The sequence below is a fragment of the Acromyrmex echinatior genome, chromosome 10 (genome assembly GCF_024713525.1).
Source record: "Acromyrmex echinatior isolate Ae372 chromosome 10, ASM2471352v2, whole genome shotgun sequence".
NCBI lineage: Eukaryota > Metazoa > Arthropoda > Insecta > Hymenoptera > Formicidae > Acromyrmex > Acromyrmex echinatior.
In genome coordinates, this window is record NC_141861.1 from 14,233,941 (window position 1) to 14,254,196 (window position 20,256).

The window sequence follows — 20,256 nt, forward strand, 5'->3', positions numbered from 1 at the left end:
ATGGTGGCGGCGGAGGTGGAGGGCTCACTGACCCCAACACTCCCGCACACCACCCCACCGTCCTCCTCTTCACTCCTCTCATCTATGGGGGAAGGAGGTCGCCGTCGTTCTCGCCCCGTGGGGCGGTCCCGGCGGCGGGTACGCGCGAGGGGTGACCCGGGGCGCGAGCGATCCGGCTGGAGCCGGCGCCCGCGTTGACCCCCAACGCCACCACCCCTCGCATCTCCTTCCCCCCCGTCAGCCCCGCCACCCGGAGGCGGCGGGGGCGGGAGAAGGCCCCGACCTCCTGGTGCCCTCTCCCTCTGCCTCTCAGCCTCCTCCTTCTGCGACATCACCCGATCGCAGAAGGAGGAGAAGGCCCTCCAAGCACTCTCCCTGCGGACTATCTCCTTCACGACAGCCGGCAGGGAGAGATCCTCCCCTATCTCACGGACCAGGACACCGCGCTCGCCCGCCCAAGCCGGGCAGGTCTCCAGCGTATGCTGCGCGATGTCCCGGTCCCCGTCGCAGTGGTGACAACAAGTGGTCGGCTCCTTACCTATGCGACACAGGTACTCCCCGAAACATCCGTGTCCGGTGAGCACCTGCGTCGCGTGGAACGATAGTCCGCCCCATCCCCTGCCTACCCATTCCTCGAGGCAGGGGAGGATGGCCTCCACGGTCCGAGCGCCCGTTGTCGGCGGGTCGTTTTCGAGAGTGGAGCGCCACTCTTCGAAGACCCGCCGACGGGCGTTCTTTCTCAGTCGGTCAGTAGTCCTCGGGGTAACGATCCCCCCCCCGAAGCCGAATGGCCTTCACCCCGGCGAAGGTTTCCGCCAGGGCGTCGGCCACGTACTCGGCAGGGGGGATCCCCGCGAGGACCATGGCGGCGGCGTACGACACCGTCCTGTAGGCCCTACAGATACGCAAGGCCAGCCGCCGTTGCACGCTGTGCAACTTCTGCTTTATTCGGCGGCTGGCCAGGGCCTTCCCACTCCATACCGGGGCCCCGTAAAGGGCCCCGGACAGGACGGCGTGCATATAAGCCCGCCTGACCGACCCGTTCGGACCGTGGAGGTTGGGCATGAGGCCGAGCAGAGCGTCTGCTCGGCGGCCCAACCGCGGGGCTAGCTCGTCGAAGTGTTCGACGAAGCCCCAGCGACCATCCACGGTGAGGCCCAGATATTTGATCGTTGGCCTCACCGGGACGCGGACATCGTCCACCACTATATGTGCCTGAGGGGGCACCCCGCTCTTTCCATCGTGGAAGAAAAGAGCTTCCGATTTAGCGGGGGCCACCCTCAGGCCCAACTCCTTAATGGAGCCGACCACGCACGCCACTGCGACGTTTGCCGTACCGACGGCTTTCTCCCAGGTCGTGGCCCCGATCACCACCAACGTGTCGTCCGCGTAACAAACGACGTGCCAGCCGGGGGGGTAGGGCCGCGCGGAGAACGTAGTCATATGCGACGTTCCAGAGTAGGGGTCCCAACACGGACCCCTGTGGAACGCCGCACGACACGTCCCTCCTGCTGGAGTTATGTCCCGTTTTGTTATGGAACTCCAGCTGCCTGTTCCGGAAATAGTCCTCTATAATAGCGACCAGGTAGGGGGGCAAGAGGTGATGTCCTCTCATCGCCCCCACTACCCGGCCCCATGGGATGCTATTAAAGGCGTTGGCGATGTCAAGGGATACCGCCAACGCCACCTCCCCTCCCGCGGTCATCTGCTCCGTGAGGGCCCTGACTTGCCTGACGGCGTCGATAGTCGATAGACCCTCCCGGAAGCCATACTGACCGCGAGATAGATTGGGACCATCCCGGGACAGGTGCCGGACGATGCGGGCAGCGATGACTCGCTCCAGCAATTTCCCCGTATCGTACAACAGGCATAACGGCCTATAAGCGGAGGGACTCTCCGCTGGCTTGCCCTCTTTACGGAGGAGGACAAGCCTGACCCTTTTCCACGGCCTGGGAAATATGCCGTCTCTAAGGCAGCTTGTGAAGAGCCGCCTCAGACGGCTGCCCACTATGGTAGCCGCGGCGAGCCAGACCCTTCCGTGTACACCAGAGGGTCCGGGCGCCCGCGGCCTCCCCTTGAGGCGGGCGAAGGCCATCACCATCTCCTCCCGGGTGACGCCCAGCTCCTCCGTCCATTCGGACGGGGGGGCCGACCCTCTCCAGTATTTCCCTTTCCCTATTGGGAAAGAGGGCGGCCACCACATCCTCCAGGAACTGAGCGTCCAGGGTTTCCGTTATCGGGGGGGCCCACGGACGAAATTGCTTCGTCACAATTTTATAGGGCCTCCCCCACGGATCCCTGTCAAGGGAGGAGACGAGGTTGCGCCAAGCGTCAGCCTTCGTCCTCCTAATGGCCGCTCTAAGGGCGCTCCTAGCTTCACGGAGCGCCTCGGCGGCCACTTCCACCTCCTCGTCGGTGCCCCGTCGTCTGCGGCGGGTGAACCTCCGTCGGGCAGCTACGGCGACCCGTCGTAGCTCAGCTATCTCCTCGGACCATCAGTAGACTGCCCTCCTCGCCACAGGATGGCAGAGGGGCATCGACGCGTCGCACGCGCGCGACATGGCGTCCCCGAGCCATTCGGCCTCCTCCTCCACCGAGCGGGCCTGGTTGGGTTCCGGCCACGTGGAGGAGAGGAGGCTCACCTCGAGGGCGCTCGGGTCCAACTTGCGCAGGGCCCATCGACGTTCCTTCTCATGTAGGCGGCGTCTTATCGACACCTCCGTGGGGGTGGACACCAGCTCCATGCGGATCAGACGATGATCCGACAATTCTCCTAAGAAGCTGGCGTCCACGTGCCAACCACGTATCCTGGCGGCAGCCGCGGGGGTCGCCCACGTCAGATCGACAATGGACTCCCCCCGAGCCCCCACGAAGGTACTGGCACGGCCTCTATTCAACAAGACTAAGCCGTGCCTCGCCGCCCACAGCAGGGTGCTGTCGCCCCTGGAGTCGGTGGATGGGGAACCCCACTCTAACGCATGGGCGTTGAAGTCCCAACCCATCAGTACTGGCCTGGGGGAGCGTCGTCTGATGTGCTCCCCCAGAGACTCCAGGGCGTCCTCATATTCCCTCCTCGTTAGTCGAGGAGGGAAGTAGCACCCCGCTACATCGATGGGCCCCCACTCTACCAGAGCGAACCCCTCCGCCGCCGATATTGGAATCATCGGCGGGGTGTCGCGCGCGTGCCGGCTGACCACCGCCACCCGTCCCAGGGAGTCCCCCGCCCAGTTGGGGTGACTCTCCGGGATATGGTATGGGTCTGCGGCGATGGCCAGTTCACCCCCCCATTCGGCGAGGCACTGCATTAGCATGCTTTGCGCCCCGGCCGATTGGTTGAGGTTAACCTGGGCGAGGACGAGGGACATTAATTGTTGTTACCTCGTTCCTCGCCCCCACCGACGTTGGATTTGTCGGCCACGTCTGCGACCGCCGTGGGGGGTGACTCCTCCACGACGGCCATCTCAATGTCGGCCACTGTTACGGCCGACGTTGTCTCTGCGGTGGTCGCTGCCGCCACGGGGGGCTGTCCCGCAACGGCAGTGAGGGGGCCACTGGGCTTCTGCCCCCCCTTCTTGCCCTTCGCTTTAGCGGCGGCGCATCCGGCGTCGCCGATGCGGTGCCCCGAGGGGCGGCCGAGCTCGCGGCACGCGGGGCAATCGACCTTAGCGCGGCACTCTCTCGCCGCGTGGCCGATGCCCCCACACCGGTAGCAGCACCCGGAGCGATCCACGGTGCTTGCATTTGGCCTGGACATGACCAGCTTCCAAGCACCGGAAGCATTGGAGGCTCCGGGCCGGCAGCAGGGCCACCCTGCAGCTCGACCACCCCACCTTGACTCGTGAGGCGGCCACTAATTGTTTGGCCGCCTCTACGGGGCACCCAGCAGGTGCCCAGCCCGTTGGGGGCCCTGCTGACTTCTCCCACCTTAAATTCCGGTGGGAGTCACTTGCAGGCCCTCGCCAGATCCTATGCCACCTCGGTGGGGGTGGCCGAATCATCGAGTCCGGTGACCCGGATCTCGGCCGTCTTCGATGGGCGGGACACCCTCACGTCGTCCCTGTTTGCGAAGACGGCCGTCAGCCTCTCGGCCAGCGCGTTCGCCTTGACTCGACTCTCCGGGCCCCGGACCTCCCAAATAAGGGCCCCTGTGATGGCCCTCCTGGGACGGAGATCCTCGATCCCCACGTCCTTGAGGGAGATCGAGGATCTTGCCTTCTCTACCACCTCTTGGTAGGAGGTAGGGTCGGCGCAGGTCACCACTATGGCCGCTGAACTTGGCGGCCTCAATTTCGGGAGGGGAGCCTTCTTGCCGGAGGCTGGAGGCCTCGCGGCAGTGCTCTCCTTCATCGCCGTCCCGCCCTTTTTCCCACCGCTCCCCTTTTTATTGGGAGCGGGGGCCACGGGCGCCACGGCGCTCTTCGCGCTCTTGGGGAGGGGCCGGGGCGGCTCCGCTTCCGCCTTCTTCGCCTTGGCGGCCGCTCTCTTTGCCCCCCTCGAAACGACCTGCGCCCAGGTCGCCTCGTTCGCGTCCGTCTCCGTCCCCCCGTCCACAAATGTTTTGGGGACAGCCGGGGGCAGTAGATTCGCCTTAGCGGCGGGGGGAGGCGCGTTGGCTGCGCTCTCTCCCGTCTTAGGAGCGGCCTTGGCGGCCCTCTTCGCCGGTGTGGCAGCGGTCAGACCGCTCCGCGACTTTGTTGACGGCGCCGTCATCGGGGCGACCCCCATCTCCCGCAGGAGACGTGGCAGGAGCCGCACGATGAGCCGCTCGATGCGGCCCTCCTCATCATCGACCCTGTCGGCATTCTCCCTCCTTTTATTTTTCGAAGGGGGTGTCTTGCCGACAGGGGCGGTCCTGTCCGCGACGGCCGCCAGGGGGTTCAGCTGCTTGCTAACCCCCTGCAGAGGAGACCTGAAATATGGGGATCTCAGGTCCTCCTCCGTGACCGTCACGCGCGGCCTCTCCCCCTCCGCGGGAGCAGTCCTTCCTCTAGTCCTAATTGGACTGCGGTCGCCAGCCAGGCTATCGGGACCCGACCACTCCATGATCGAGTCTCATTCCATCCCCGGCACCCTATCCCTGCCGGACGTGCGGCGGGAGGTGGACCTCCCCCGGCCGTGTTCCAGTACCGCGACCCTGGAGCGGAGGAACACCAACTCTTCATTCAGCCGGTGTCTCTCCTTCGCCCAGGCGGGTCTGGAGCATTCCTCCCTCTGGTCTACGTTCGCGGCCAGGCTGCTATCACCCGCCCTCGTAAAGACTGACGTGAGGGCTGCGGACAGCTTGGTGTATGCTGTCCACATATCCCTCACTATGTCGCCCCTGATGTTCTTTGATCGCTCAACCGACTTGGCAATGGTCACCAGTTCGCGTGTTGCGACCGCGGCGACTGCGCAAATCGGTTGTTCGTCGAACTCGAGGGCGAGTTCGACAGCCTTCTCTTTGGCCTTCCTGACCGATGTGGAGGACGGCTCAACTTCCGGATCTAAAATCGTCCGGTGGTCCTTTCTTAGCTGCCGGGCTTTAGCCTTTTCAGCCTTCTTTGCCATTGCCTCGGCAGTATATTTCCCGACATGTTCGGGATTTAGAGCTGGCCTCCCCCTGGACCTTTTTGTTGACTCCCCCTCGGAATCCGAGGAGGAGACAACACATTCGGCCGGCCGTTTTCGGCTCTCTCCTCCAAGGGAGCTCAGCGAGACCGTAGAACCGGCCCTCGACAGCGCTCCCTCGTAGGCGACCGCCTCGGCGCGCGCCCCAGCCTTGCTGCTCGCAGGGCCGGGACGTTGTTTGCGCGAACTATCGCTCATAGTTGAGCGAGCGTCCGCCTCTACACTCTGAAGCGAGCGTTCTCCCTCCACATTATGTTGAGAATTTATATTGTCCATTAGATTGATGCCCACGGCCCGCAGCGGCTCCGCCAGCCAGGGTGTACCCTCACCCCTCCCCCGAAGAATCAGGAGAGGGGACCCCGAGTTCCCCCGGGGGGCTAGCATATGGCTCGGGTCCCCGGAATGTATCATCGGGGATACTGGCCTCCGGCCCCTTGAGCGGATGTGGTGCGAGCCCACTCACGAGTTTCAGGGGTCCCTCGTCTCCGATGTCGAGGGCACCGCTGCGGGTGGCGCCACCCGGGGCGGCCCCACGGACGGTTCAGATCACGGAAGCGGCGCCCCTTCCGGACCCTAGCCGCCGTGGCGACCAGCGTTGTTTGCGCCGCCCGGTGTCCCGCTTCGGAAGGGACGCCGTCGCGGAGACACCGGGCACAATACTCGACGCCCCCCCGGCCCCGACCTCAGAATACGTCCGAGCGGCCCGGAGGGGGCGGGAGCCGCGCGCCCTGCCTCGGAATACGTCCGAGCGGCCGCGCGACCCCCCACCAGGAGAGACGGGTGATTCCGCGACAGACCGAAGTCCGCGCGGCCCCGTCCTCCCCTACGGACAGAGTCCGCACCTCTCGAGGCGGGAGAAGTCCCCGGTGCAATGAGCCGAGGCTCTCGGAGACCCCATCCCCCTCAGTGGCATGAGCCAGCCCGCAGCCAGGAGCACCCAGCATACGGGCCGTCTCGCCTGCGGGAGCACCCGCGTCGACCCTTTTGCACGCAAACCCCAAAGGAACCACTCCACCTCACAGGAAGGAGGGGAGGGCCCCACGGGGGTCTACGTGCAGTGGGGGTCGAAACCCCACATCACGCACGGGAAGGGAGCAATCCTCCCCCTGACGGTGCCGTGCCACCGGGCGATTGAAGTCAGGGCCGCCAACCCCTACCGGCACACTGGGGACCCGTCCCGAAGGACGAGACCCCCAGGAGTCCCTCCCACGAGGAGAGGAGACCCCCTTGGGGTGCTGGACCCGGTGTACAGACTCCCCCCGTGAGAAGGGAGTCCGTACAGGCTGCTCTTAGACCCCCACGTGTCGCAAGCGACCCGTGGGGCAGCCCTCTCACCATGACAAGGTGGCAGCCCGCGAGAGGGCCAAGAGCTTAGCCTCGTCGTCGAGCAGACAGATTGGGCGATACCCAGAAGGGCAATCCTCCGGTTTGCTCTCCTTCCTCAGTAAAACCAATTTAACCTTTTTCCAAATTTTTGGGAAATCGCTTTGTTTCAGACATTCCGTAAATGTCCCTCTGAGACTTTCCCCTAGGTCGTCTCTGCAGGCCGCGATCGCCCATTTTCTGTGGACTCCATTTGATCCGAGAACTGCGTTTCGAGAAATCATCCTCTTGATGGCACTTTTCAGCTCTTCTTTGGAGATCTCAAGCTTTTCTTTCCAGGATCCATATCCGCAGGAATGGAGCCTGAACCCAGTTATGAACCTCGTCGCCGGGCGATGGGAAGAGGGTCACTATAACCTCCTCCAAAAGGGACTGCTCCAAGGCCTCTGTCCGTGGTGGTGTCCATCTCTTGAGCTTATTCCGTACCAGTAAGTATGATAGGTCCCATGGATTCTTGTCCAGAGAAAGGATCAATTTCTTTCACGACCTATCCTTGGCCTTATTAATGGTTATTCTGAGCTCTTTTTTGGCTTGCCTATATTGTTCTACTTTGGCCTCCACTTCTTCAGGGTCGCTTCGGTCTCTTCGCGCGGTCATTCTTGATTTCTTTCCTGACCCATGTCTCATTGTTGCTCCATCAGTACAATGCCTTCTTGGGTCGTTGGGTCCTGAGCATTGTCATGTCATACGTTCGGACCAGTATGTTTTGTGTTTCTACCGCTTGCTCCGGATCTTTCTCCGCGCGTTTGTGGTCCGGCAAGGACTACCGCTTCCAATAGGTTCTCGTCCAACTGTTTGAGGCTCCATCTTTGCGGCCTAGTTTGACTGCGCTTTGTGGCCTGTACCTGGGTCTCCCTCAGACCTACCTCTATGTAAAGGTGATCCGAGTGTGTTTCGTCTGGAAGTACCCTCCAGCTCGTAATCATGGGGATCGCCAACGGGGAAGCCCACGTGATGTCTATAGCGGATTTTCCCGGTCGTTCTCAAGAGTGTATTCACTCCTCCCTGGTTCAGGCAGCAAAGCCCTATCGCTGTTGCCCATTTTTCAAGAATTCTTCCTTTGGCATCAATATGGATGGAGCCCCAGAACGAAAACTTGGCATTGAAGTCCCCTGCGAGAATAATTGATCTGCGGGATAGTCTGCCCAGGCACGCTTCCAGCAGCTCAAGGCTTTCTTCGAATTAAGAGACGCCGATGCTCGACAATATGTAGGTACCAATTATGTACATTTCTCTCTATTTCACGGCCATGCACTCCTCACTAGCTTCTATAGGGGTACATGATAGGGGCTCCCTCGTCTGCCTCCAAGTTATGGCCACTGATCCCAGTACAGCGCGGATGATTCACTGGAACTTTATATAGCTTCAAGATAACGGCCAACCCGCAGTCGCGTTCCGTCATCGTTTGCAGGATTAAGTGCGCGACGCGGATGTGGTTGAGGTTCGCCTGGAGCAGCCTATTAAGCATTATCATTGCTCCAGGTCTCTCCTCTCAAGACCCTCTCCCGATTTAACGACTCTTTCCATTTTTCGTTTCCATTTGCTACCGTGTCCTGCGGGCTATGGAACTGCTCGATTTGGGATATGCTTCCTTCCACGGGCTTCCCAGTTCCGAGGCCTGTAGGCTCGATATTGCCGTTGCTGGGCGTGAGGAGATCCTCGTTCACAGATACCTTTGATGATGTGGCCCTTGCGCTCCTTCTGAGCTTGTCCATAGGGGCACTTCCTTCTGCTCTTTCTTTGTGGGAGCGGCGCCTCCGTATTTACCTCCATCCTTTCCTCGTCCCTTCTCGTAGCCTCTAAGCCGCTAACTCTGATTATGCCTTTCCTTTTTGGAGGATTGCACACATTTCCCCTAATCCTATGGCTCGAAGGTAGGCCAGCATCTGCACATAGTGGGCAGTTGACCAATCCGTCACACTCAATGGCTCAGTGTCCATTCACATCGATAACAGCTGAAGGTCCTGTTTACCTCGCTTCGGCATTTCGCCTTCACGTATCTTTTTCCAGGCACTTGAAGCACTGTAAGGGCCGATCCGGCAGGAGATCGACCCTCGTGGACGTCCATCACATTTTCCTTAGCCATGCGACCTTGATAGCTGCCACTAAGGGGCATTTGGCCCATATTGTGCCCAGTCCGTTCGGAGCCCTTTTTATAGGACTTACGTTTATATCTCCAGCGTTGCAGCCGCCTTCCCAGGCTACTACGCTGATTCTGTTGGGATATTGAATCTTCAATGTCCCTCACCCTTATTTCGGCCATTTTTATGGGCCTAGAAATGCGAACTCCTCCAGTACCTCCTGTAGTTTAGTAGCTAACGAGTCCGTCTAAGCTCCTGCTGGGTCCGGTATTTCCAACAGGAATGCTCCCATACGAGCCTTCTTTGGGCGGATCTCCTTAATACCGATTTCCTCGATATTAATTCTTTTTCGCGCAGAGTATCTCCGCGAGTTCATATCACCGCTGTTCGATATTTGCACCGCAATGCGTAGCGGTCTTTTCGTTACATTGGCCGTCCTGTTCTGTGCTTTAGCCGGGGCTTTCTCTTCGTTTCCCTTCGGTGTCGGGTTGTTTTGCAAGGCCTTCTTCCTCTCCTTTCTTTCCAGTATCTGCGCCCAGAGTATCTGTGCTGCGGATGCTGGGATTCTCTCATCCTCTTTCGTTTGGGAAGAGACATTCTCTTTCTTTCTTTCTAGAGATAGGACTGAGACTTCCTTTCCCTTACCTTTCGCTCCTGCTGGCCTAGGAGGTTCCTCTCTGATTTCGGTCCGATGATTCCCTTTCCCTTTGATAGGTATTGTAGGTGGGGGGATATTGGTCGTATTTTTTTCAATTCCCATCCCTAATTCCTTCAGATCCCCCCGATCACACTAATATCCGAGAGAATTTCCTTGGTGGTACTCTCAGTATCATCCTTCCGATTTGGGGCTCTAGATGCCTTCTTCTTCTTAGATCCCTAATCTTTACTGATCCTGGTACCCAGTTCCCTTTTCTCCTAGTCTGTACGCATTCTGTCCTCTAGGATCTGGACCTTTCTCTGTATGGCCGATCGGATTGCAGGAGGGGCCACTCCTCCCTGGGAGGCAGAGCTATCTTTTCTACCTTATCTCCGTCGTCATTCTCATTTTCAATCTCCATCGGAGTTGCCTAGAGCTTATCTTTATTCTCCTTGTTAGATCTTAGTCTGATCTTTCCCATGCCTTCGCCTCTCTCTTTGCCCCTTTTTTTTAAGGCATCTAGCTCCGCGAAGTATCTATCTGCTTTGTCAATTGCCTCCTTTAATTTCATGCGATTTTTCTCTCTTTCCAATCTTGTTCTTTCCTTCAAATCTTTAAGTTCTTTATTGAGGATTTGTATTTGCTTATCCCGAGGAACTTTTCGACCCGAGCACGGAGTACTTCTATGCATCCTAGTGTCGCGGCTACCATATTTAAGGACTTTTGATAGATCCTTTTCAAGTTGGAGGATGTCTTGGCGATTCTCATGATCTCCGTCTGGTACTCTGATACCGTCGTGTATCCTTTTTGCCAAAAGTCCTCGTTTGGCTTATCTTTCATCTCCTTCCTCAGCTTGTCGAGGTCGAGTTTCAACTTTTTGAGGAGCTCACTACCCGGTAGATCTCTTATTCTTCCTCCCTGGACAGTTGGAGGCTCCTCTCTTTCTCTTCATTGGCCATTCTTATTGCCTCCCTCTTGTTTATGTAATACTCGTATTGCTTGATGTCGGTGGAGCTTGACTGAGTGATTTTCCTACCTTTCTCTTCCTGGTGATTTCTGCAGGAGCTTGGCTATCCTGCGTATCGCAGTCGCTATCTATCATTGAGATTTTGTCGGAGGAGTTCCTCGGAATCCAGCACATTCTTCTCATTGACATCGGGCTTTCGGAAGAAGGAGCCCGATGGCTTGTTCCTTCTCCTTCCTTCCTCTTCCGAGCGCCCCGAATCCGAGGTGCTGTACTTCCTCGATCTAGTTTGGCTCCTACTGCGGGCCCTCGTGGTACCGGGTCCCTTGGTGAACCGAAGGCCCGGGCGCACGACTGTTGGTCGTATTCTCGGGGAGGGAAGCCCCACCTCTTCCGACGGGCCCGGCACTAACGAGCTCTCCGGTCGGTCCTCTGACGGGAAAGAACCTATTCCACCTCTCAGTCGCAGACTGTCCATGCCGGGCGCAGAATCCTCCTCCTCTTCATGGTAGAGGAATTCCTCTTCCTCTTTCCGGTTTCTTCAGGGCGTAAATAGCCCTATCGGGACCCTCCAAAAGGTTCTTTCTCTCGCTGTCCCTTTCCAGCGGGACGGAGCCTAACTCGGTGTCCGATCTCTCTATACTGCGACCGTCCTCTATCTCGCTGCTCGATTCTTCCGTCGAGCAGGATTGCTCCTCGTTATGATTGCGCTGCCGCAAGGCGTCCCAGGAGGGAGCCCCCTCATCACGACAAGATGGCAATCCACGAGGGGGATTGTATGCTCCAACATGCTTCAATATGCTTCAACATGCTCCAACGTCACTATTATTATAGCATATATAGCTCTTACTCACTCTGACACACAAGGACATCCGAGTGAGTGAGAATTATGGTAGAAGCATATTGGAACATGTTGGAGCATGCGACGTGAACAAACCTATATTGATACGTTTAGCTATGTATTACTTTTCAGCAAAAATTTACATTGTGACAAATCGGCTAAAAAAAAAACGTTAAAGCTGTATAAAAGTATGAGAATTTTGTAAATATTATTATAATAACTATTATTTTATTAAAGATGAATTTTAACTTTTTTTTCTCTTAATTGATTTTCTATTCGCAATGGAAATTTTTGCTAATGATAATGTCATTAGCATACACTTCCTCAGCTATACATAATTATTATGTGTATAATATATATTTTTACGCAGAATGAAGAGAAATATAAGAATGTGTACAAACTCGTATAGTTTGTAGAAGGATACGAGAACGAACGATATATTGACATCGTGCTAAATTCGTGGACAACATATGATGTTATGGCTGATCATTTGATGACGATCTTTATGCCATCATCGTATACAACAGAGTCAGCTGAGATTCTTTATTGCCTTGTTAAATCCAAGTCAAATCCATCGTCTTCTTGGCCGTCATATAAAATAAATCTCGTAAGTGATGCTAGTAAGTTCATATTGTATTTCGACTAATCCTATATGTCATACGAGTATAAAAACTAATAATTTGAAAATTAATGTTTTTTTTTTAGAGAATTACTAATCGGCTGTAAATTAAAACTGCTAAAGAATGCTTCGAAAGAGTATGCATGTTCAATCAGCAGTGATCATGAATAAAATAAGGTCACTTGCCGATAAAAAAACTATCATTTAAAAACGGTGAAACCCAATAAAGAACTTGAAAAGAAACTATTGAATGTTCCGTCATTAGACAGTGAATCAAATAACAACAGTGACTGTAGTGAAATGACTGACTGTAAGTGTTACTAATTACAATAATAATTGTTCAGTTTTGTTTTCAATGCAATATTTTTTCTAACTAACAGTTTTTAAATATTTTTTTTATGCATTTTAGCTTTTGTAAATTCTTATGAAGGGTCTAATACATCTTCGGATGATTAAATGATTACGGCAAAAAGCTCTGTAGGCGTAACAAAAATAATGATAAAAATTTTATTTATTAACACGCACGTATTATATTATACTTACATATACTATATTTATTTTTTACAATAAGATATCTTAATATTCTCTGCATATTATTTATTTTAAGATTATTTGGACCCTTTGGAATTCAGAGCTAAATCAACGCAAAAGAAACGCTCATATATAATATAATAGTCTAATTACCGTTGGCGCTATTATGATTATATTTTCATTTATTTATACATATTTATTTTCTGTTTATTTTAGTGACCTCTAAAAATCCGTCTCGTCGGCATGGACAGTGCTACATTACAATATACGTACGAATACTTCAGACCGAGAATAGAGGCCATCATTCAAGCTAATGGGGGATATATCGAATAATTGTGCTCCCACAGGGATCTCCCAAGTATCAAATAGTAAAGAATTTTTGGTAATATTTAATTTTTCATTAAAAACATTTGATTTAAGGAAATTGTTCAATTTGTCCGGATTTTGGTGACGCACTATGTACATCATTAAGGATCAATAAATTACAATAGAAATTTTTTTATTAATAGAAATAAAATAATAATTTGACGGAAGGTGCACTCCCAGTATATTTCTGGTATAGAGACGCTCCTGAGCTAGAACGTTATGTGAACGCTCGGCGGCTTGGCCGCCGAATCTCGAGCGGTGGTGGGGATCGCTCGCCAGAATTAGCCTGAAATGTACAAATCTTTGCGAGCACTATTTTAAGAGGTTACTAAAATAAACAGACAAATTAATATATATATATTAATTAAAATAAAATCATATTAATTGTAAGCAATTTACCATCTTTTTTTGGAGTGCTGTTTTCTTTTATTGTCAATTTTAAAAATAATGCAATCGGATTTTTAGATGTCACTAAATAAACATATAATTAATATATGAAGATTATGCATTTCGCGGGTTTTCTCCGTGTCCATTCTTGGAATGCCCTCGACATTTGGATTAGATCTGGACACGGAGGAAATTCGAAACGCATAATCTTCATATAGAAAGCATCCGTGAAGGCCTCAAGAATATTATATAATTAATAATATTAAACTATAATAGTAATAAGGCTCAATAAATTTAAAAAACAGAAAGAAAAAGGGCTACGAGCCTAAAACAATCGTTATAAAATAAAAAATTTTTAAACATTAATAAATAAAACATGTCATCTAGTTAAAATATAAACTTTAATTTGTCGGTAACAAACAAAACAACAAACGTTTCGATCCCTGTTGGATCATTATCAATGTAAACAAAAACGATGGAAATATTATATAGTTAAAGGAATGCTGGAGCGAAGGCCGAAGTTAATCAAGGTCGATATTACAGGTTTTCATTTCCAATGTATAAGATGCTTACGCCCTCTGAGTTAATATAATCATGCAGGAAATTCGATCGATTAATTATCGATATTTTTATTTCCTACATTACCATCTTAACAGGGACGTGTATTAGGGTCGGTTCCACAAATGTAAGATTTATTTTGGAAAATTTTTTTTTTTCCAATTTTAGAATTGAGAAAAAATAAACATAATTGAAGTTAATCTTATATTTGTAGAATCGGACCTTAGAAATTTAGTTGTATTATATACACATGCAATGTGTTCCAATATATATCACCAGTACTAAAAGTCTGTAATATACATAAAATACAGATTTTTAATTACTAGTTATATCGATACAAAGCCGTAATAGCACTTTTTTCTTACATCCAATGCCATTTTAGGTTACGATAATATATTATCATAAATGAATACGACATTGCACATACATAATGTAACTCTTTTTACTCTGTCTAATTTTTATGCAATATTAAAATTTTATATTATAATGTGTGTAATTGTTTGAGATCGGTAATTCGGAAAAAAAAGTAAGAACTCTTTCGATCGACCGACAGTAATTGTTATTGAACGCACGCATAAGGTGAGCTCGTGATTTCATCTCGAGCTGACCTTAATCCTCGTCAAAGTCAGGGATTCGTCGTCCTTTGGTCTTTTTAAAACAATTCGGTACACGCAAACGGGCACCGGCAACGGACAATCGAAAGTTCTAGAACAATTCAATTCGCGCACGCGAGCGCCGCGCTCCGACGAATATGTCACGCGCTGTCACCAATCCCACAATATATATATGAAACACGTGTCCACATATTGACAATAATATATGTTACATCTTGACTAAACCCTAAATGATATTGATCATAGGAAAAAGTGATACTACAACTGTATATCGATATTCACTGCGAGTACTGAAAATACGTAATTATAGATTTTCAATATTGAGTGTACATTGACACATGAGCCTAATAACATTTACAATGTCATTTTAAGTAAAAAAAAAATGCGATATGTATTAGCTATACATAGATATATTACACATATGATATACATAGCTATACCATATTTTGCTACGTTAATAAAAAGATGTAGAAGTTAATCATGTTAAAATATTAGTGGTGTATGTACTTAAATATAATACACATATAGGCAATATTATACAATATTGCATATATGTATACTATAATGTGTGAATATACATACGTTGCAGATAGAAGTTATGTGCTAAGCTATTTATGCATTCCCTATGTTTAAATATGCAATATTAAAATTGTATACATATATTACACACACACACACACACACACACACACACACACACACACATATATATAATGCGTATATATGTACACATAAAATGAGGATTTATTAGAGAATTCGTAATTTGATCATTTTTTTAAAGATGTTATGTCTGATCATCTGTGTTTGACTCTCGTTAGCTTTGATTTATATTAGTTGTATGTATAGTCTGATATTGAAAATATAAAAGCATATATCACTAATATCTGTATACTTGATCATAAAAAAACATATCTCTTTTTATTAAACCTAGAAAAAAGAGGACATCAGTACACCTTTTTGTTACACGTAAAAAAAAGAGATGAAGCAGCTACACACGTATATGAATATGAATTAGAAATATATTTTATGTAATGTGTGTAAATCATAATGCACATAAAATATAATTTTAATATTCACTAATGTGTCTATATTATATCTGCATGAAAAGCTAAGTATGAGTAACTTCTATCTCTCTTTTATGGGCCTTCTACAATAAGGCATTAGTTACAAATCAGTCAGAAGTTAAAAATTGATCAATCACAGTCAATTTTTTTGACTTCTTATTTATGGCTGATTTATGGCTTATAAATGTAAAAGGCCCATTAAACATAATAAAAAGAGATGGAATAGCTACATATATACAATATATATATATATATATATGTAACGTATTTACATATATATACTGACAATACATGTTACATCCTAAGTTAAAATGGTATTGAGAATAAAGGAAAAGTGCTGTTACATTACACGTGTACACATATATTTCAAATACATGGTTACATCCGAAGATACATCTAAGTCACAGTCAGAATGTATTTAGTAAAAATATACTTATTGTAACTTGCTGTTAGTCAACGTACACATTGATCTATAAGTGTACAAATTTGCTAAAACATTTTGCTTTGAATATGATATACTTATATACATTTTATAAATGTACAGCATCATACGAAAATTATGCATGTGATTATTGACTGTGTAATGTATGTTTTATATATATATATATATATATATATATATATATATATATATATGACATATATATATATATGACATATATATATATATATATATGTCCAAAAAGACCCCGGATTTAGGAGCTGAACATAAAGGTGACTATAACTATAATCGTAAAGGAATGTAAATTATCGGCATAGTACGCCAAAATATAATACGTTGACCTATGATTCACGTTCTCTTCTATGATTGAATTACGGCCATTCTTGTGCTATAAGGCCATTACATAACGTTTTTAGAAAAAACGTTTCAGACAAAAGTTGTAAAGTTTCAAGGAAACTGTTTACTGATATCCAATTTTTTTCTTCATTAGTTTCTTTGTTTCGATCATGTCAAGCAATCAGTTTTTGATTCCATCATGACAATACATCTATTCATATTTCTTTAATTGCAGACGCAAAATTCTACAAATTGATTCCGTAATTGTATTTCATCAAATTTGATAATCGAATGCCTCTGCCAATAAATAAATTAAAAATAGTCGGTCCACGATAAACGCCTCTGACATTTATCTGTAACTAATTATTTATCTCGTGCCAAAACACGATTTACGGCTGTGGCATTTTGTTATAGCTAGCCAGCTCACAATTAACGCCTCTGGAAGTAAATTAAAAATAGTCAGCCCACGATGAACGCTTCTGACATTTGTCTATAACTAGTCAAAATATGATTTATGGCTGTGACATTTTATTATAGCTAGCCAGCTCACGATTAACGCCTCTGGCAGTAAATTAAAAATAGTCAGCCCACGATGAACGCTTCTGACATTGGATCATAATTAGGCAAAGCGCAATTTATTGTTATAACAATAAATTTAATTATATCACTTCTATGATAAATAAAAGTGATATTTTCACGAATAACATAAAGATGCTAACCTTTCTCATTCTGGCTTTACAGGGTACCAACAAGAAACACACATCACAATAATCAATTTTGGCTTTCTAAAGTGCCTTCCAACAAGAGATACAATGCGACATGGTGCATCATTACAATCTTGTTCGCTAATACAAGGCTGAGATATTGTACTGTATTATACTGAATCGCTTGTTAGAAAGCACCCATAACCTTCTCTTATCAAAGGCAGACAATATTCTGCTATTACAATTTTCTATTTTGTGGACACAAAACACTATATAAATAAATAAATATATATATATATATATATATATATGTATACACACACACACACACACACACACACACACACACACACACACACGGTTGTGTGTAGAACACTACTACACTACACTACATTGACAGTACTGTTGCACGGCAATGATACTATGAACGTGGGTCATACTGGTTACAGATGATTGACTCGTATAACGCCGTTGTTTTCTACACATACAGCGTCACGCAAAACGATATATGTATGCATATATATAAGGGTGATCCAAAAGTATGGAAACGGCCAAATAACTGTGGAGGAATGCACTTTGAGGAAAAAAGTTTCAGACAAAAGTCTTAGGTTTTTTTCCTGGCTATTCAATAGTGACCTGAGATTTGACCTTGACCGTGACCTTGAATATCATTTCAAAGTCAAATTTACTTTTTTAAATAGGAACACATATTTTTGACCACAGGAATGGAAACAGCGGAAAATTTTACGTCCGCCTGTGACTTTGATCATGACCTTGACCATGCTCTTGAAGGTCAGTTCAACGTCAAGTTGACATTGTCAATGGAAATTCCTGTAAATTGATATCTAGGGGTTTTCAGGGTCGCTGATTACGATTTTGAAGTCGATTTTCAAAAATTCAAGATGGTGGATCTAATATGGCTGACGAAATTTGAAAAAACTATTGAATTTTTCTGCAAATTGGTATCTGGGGGTTTTCGTGGTCACTGATTACGAATCTGAAGTCCGTTTTCAAAAATTGAAGATGGCGGATCCAATATGGTGGACGAATTAAAAAAAAATTATTGAATTTTGGTAAGTGTGTCATCTTAAAATTACTCTCTTCAAAGCTTGTGTTCAAAGATCATCTTAACCCGCTACATTAACACTTACCTTAGTTGGCTGGGTGCTCACTTCATCTTGTCTTAGTTGGCTGGGTGCTCAATTCATCTTGCCTTAGTTGGCTGGGTGCTCACTTCATCATAAAAAATAAAAAGAAAAAACACAAAAAAATTTTTAAAACCAAAAAAAAACAATAAAATAAAAAAAGTTAAAAAAAAATGGGATGTAAATCGTACTTAGGAGTCTCCCCGTGGCACATCCTGGGTGTACCTTACTTTTTCAGGTATAGCAGATCCTAGACGTTATCAGCAACACAAAACATTCCTAGATTCAAATTAAAGAAAAATTCAATAATTTTTTTTTAATTCGTCCATATTGGATCCGCCATCTTCAATTTTTGAAAACGGACTTCAGATTTGTAATCAGTGACCACGAAAACCCCCAGATACCAATTTGCAGAAAAATTCAATAGTTTTTTCAAATTTCGTCAGCCATATTGGATCCACCATCTTGAATTTTTGAAAATCGACTTCAAAATCGTAATCAGCGACCCCGAAAACTCCTAGATACCAATTTACAGGAATTTCCATTGACAATGTCAACTTGACGTTGAACTGACCTTCAAGGGCATGGTCAAGGTCATGATCAAAGTCACAGGCGGACGTAAAATTTTCCGCTGTTTCCATTCCTGTGGTCAAAAATATGTGTTCCTATTTAAAAAAGTAAATTTGACTTTGAAATGACATTCAAGGTCACGATCAAGGTCAAATCTCAGGTCACGATTGAATAGCCAGGAAAAAAACCTAAGACTTTTGTCTGAAACTTTTTTCCCCAAAGTGCATTCCTCCACTGTTATTTGGCCGTTTCCATACTTTTGGATCACCCTGTATATATATATATATATACATACAAAAAATTTTTATTTTTCACTCTAAGAAAAAAGATATATAATCGATATCATGGTCACATTATCTTTTCCTTAGCGACTAATTAAGAAAAGGCGTTCACCGTATCTAAATCCACGTTATTGTAAAAAAACTCTATTATCTTTGAAATTCTATTATTGATACGTCATTTAAGTGTATTCTCCAGGTTTATTTCACTAAAAAAAAATGCATATAGATGATCAGATGTATGATGCAGTAAAGTAAAATTTTATATTACATTCTGTGACACAAAAACGTGATCAGTAACTCTTTGAAATTGAATGTATCATAAAAATAACAAAGTAATATTTTAAAAGTACATTACATTTAGTAAAATGCATTAAATTATTAATATGATGTTCAATCACCATTATTAAGAAAATACAATATTATGTAGGAAGGAAAATATTTTCATGACAATTTGCTGGAAGGTATGTATGGTCGCAGCATGTTTCTTATACTATGACACTCTTGAGATACACGTCCACGCGTGAGCGGTTCGGCCGTCAAGCGTCGAACGGTTGTGAAGGAAAAGTAGCATTTCAGAAATCGGCTCGAAATGCGCAACTAATTTCGAGCACATTGAAGTACACGTATATAATTTCTGAAATTTTATAAAAAGTATATTTGAAGTAATATGTTTATTCATAACGTTATTTATTAAATAAAAATTATGAAAAAAGGAAAAAGCAGAATCGAACATAAGATCTCCAATATTCTGATCTTGCACCCAACGCCTGAGACCACGCTGAGTTCTTGCAGATCACTTCGACGAACGCGATACATATAATGCACGGAAAGTCGTAAACTATTGTATATCTCATCAATGTTTACGTTTTGAAATCATTTTTGCATTTGCATTTTTGCTACGTTAACGAGAAAGATATATGATTAATATAATTTATTAGGTGTTGGAATTAATTCGTAGCGTTTTTTAATGAAAGAATGTTATTTATTTCACATGAGCATTAAAAAATACATTAATGAAAGTACTTCCCATCACTTGTAAAACGCTACGAATTAATTCCAACACCTAATAATAAAAAGAAAATGAAAGAATTTTAATTCACAAACACGGTTGCCAGCTCTCCGTTTT

General features: G+C 47.1%; 1 protein-coding gene across 1 annotated transcript; it reads right to left on the reverse strand.

The window, feature by feature from the left end:
* Positions 1-2,495: 2,495 nt before the first annotated feature.
* On the reverse strand, positions 2,496-3,311 carry LOC147908428 (uncharacterized). Its single transcript, XM_087410116.1, has one exon. The coding sequence runs from the start codon at positions 3,309-3,311 to the stop codon at positions 2,496-2,498; it is 816 nt and encodes a 271-aa protein (XP_087266242.1).
* Positions 3,312-20,256: the final 16,945 nt, after the last annotated feature.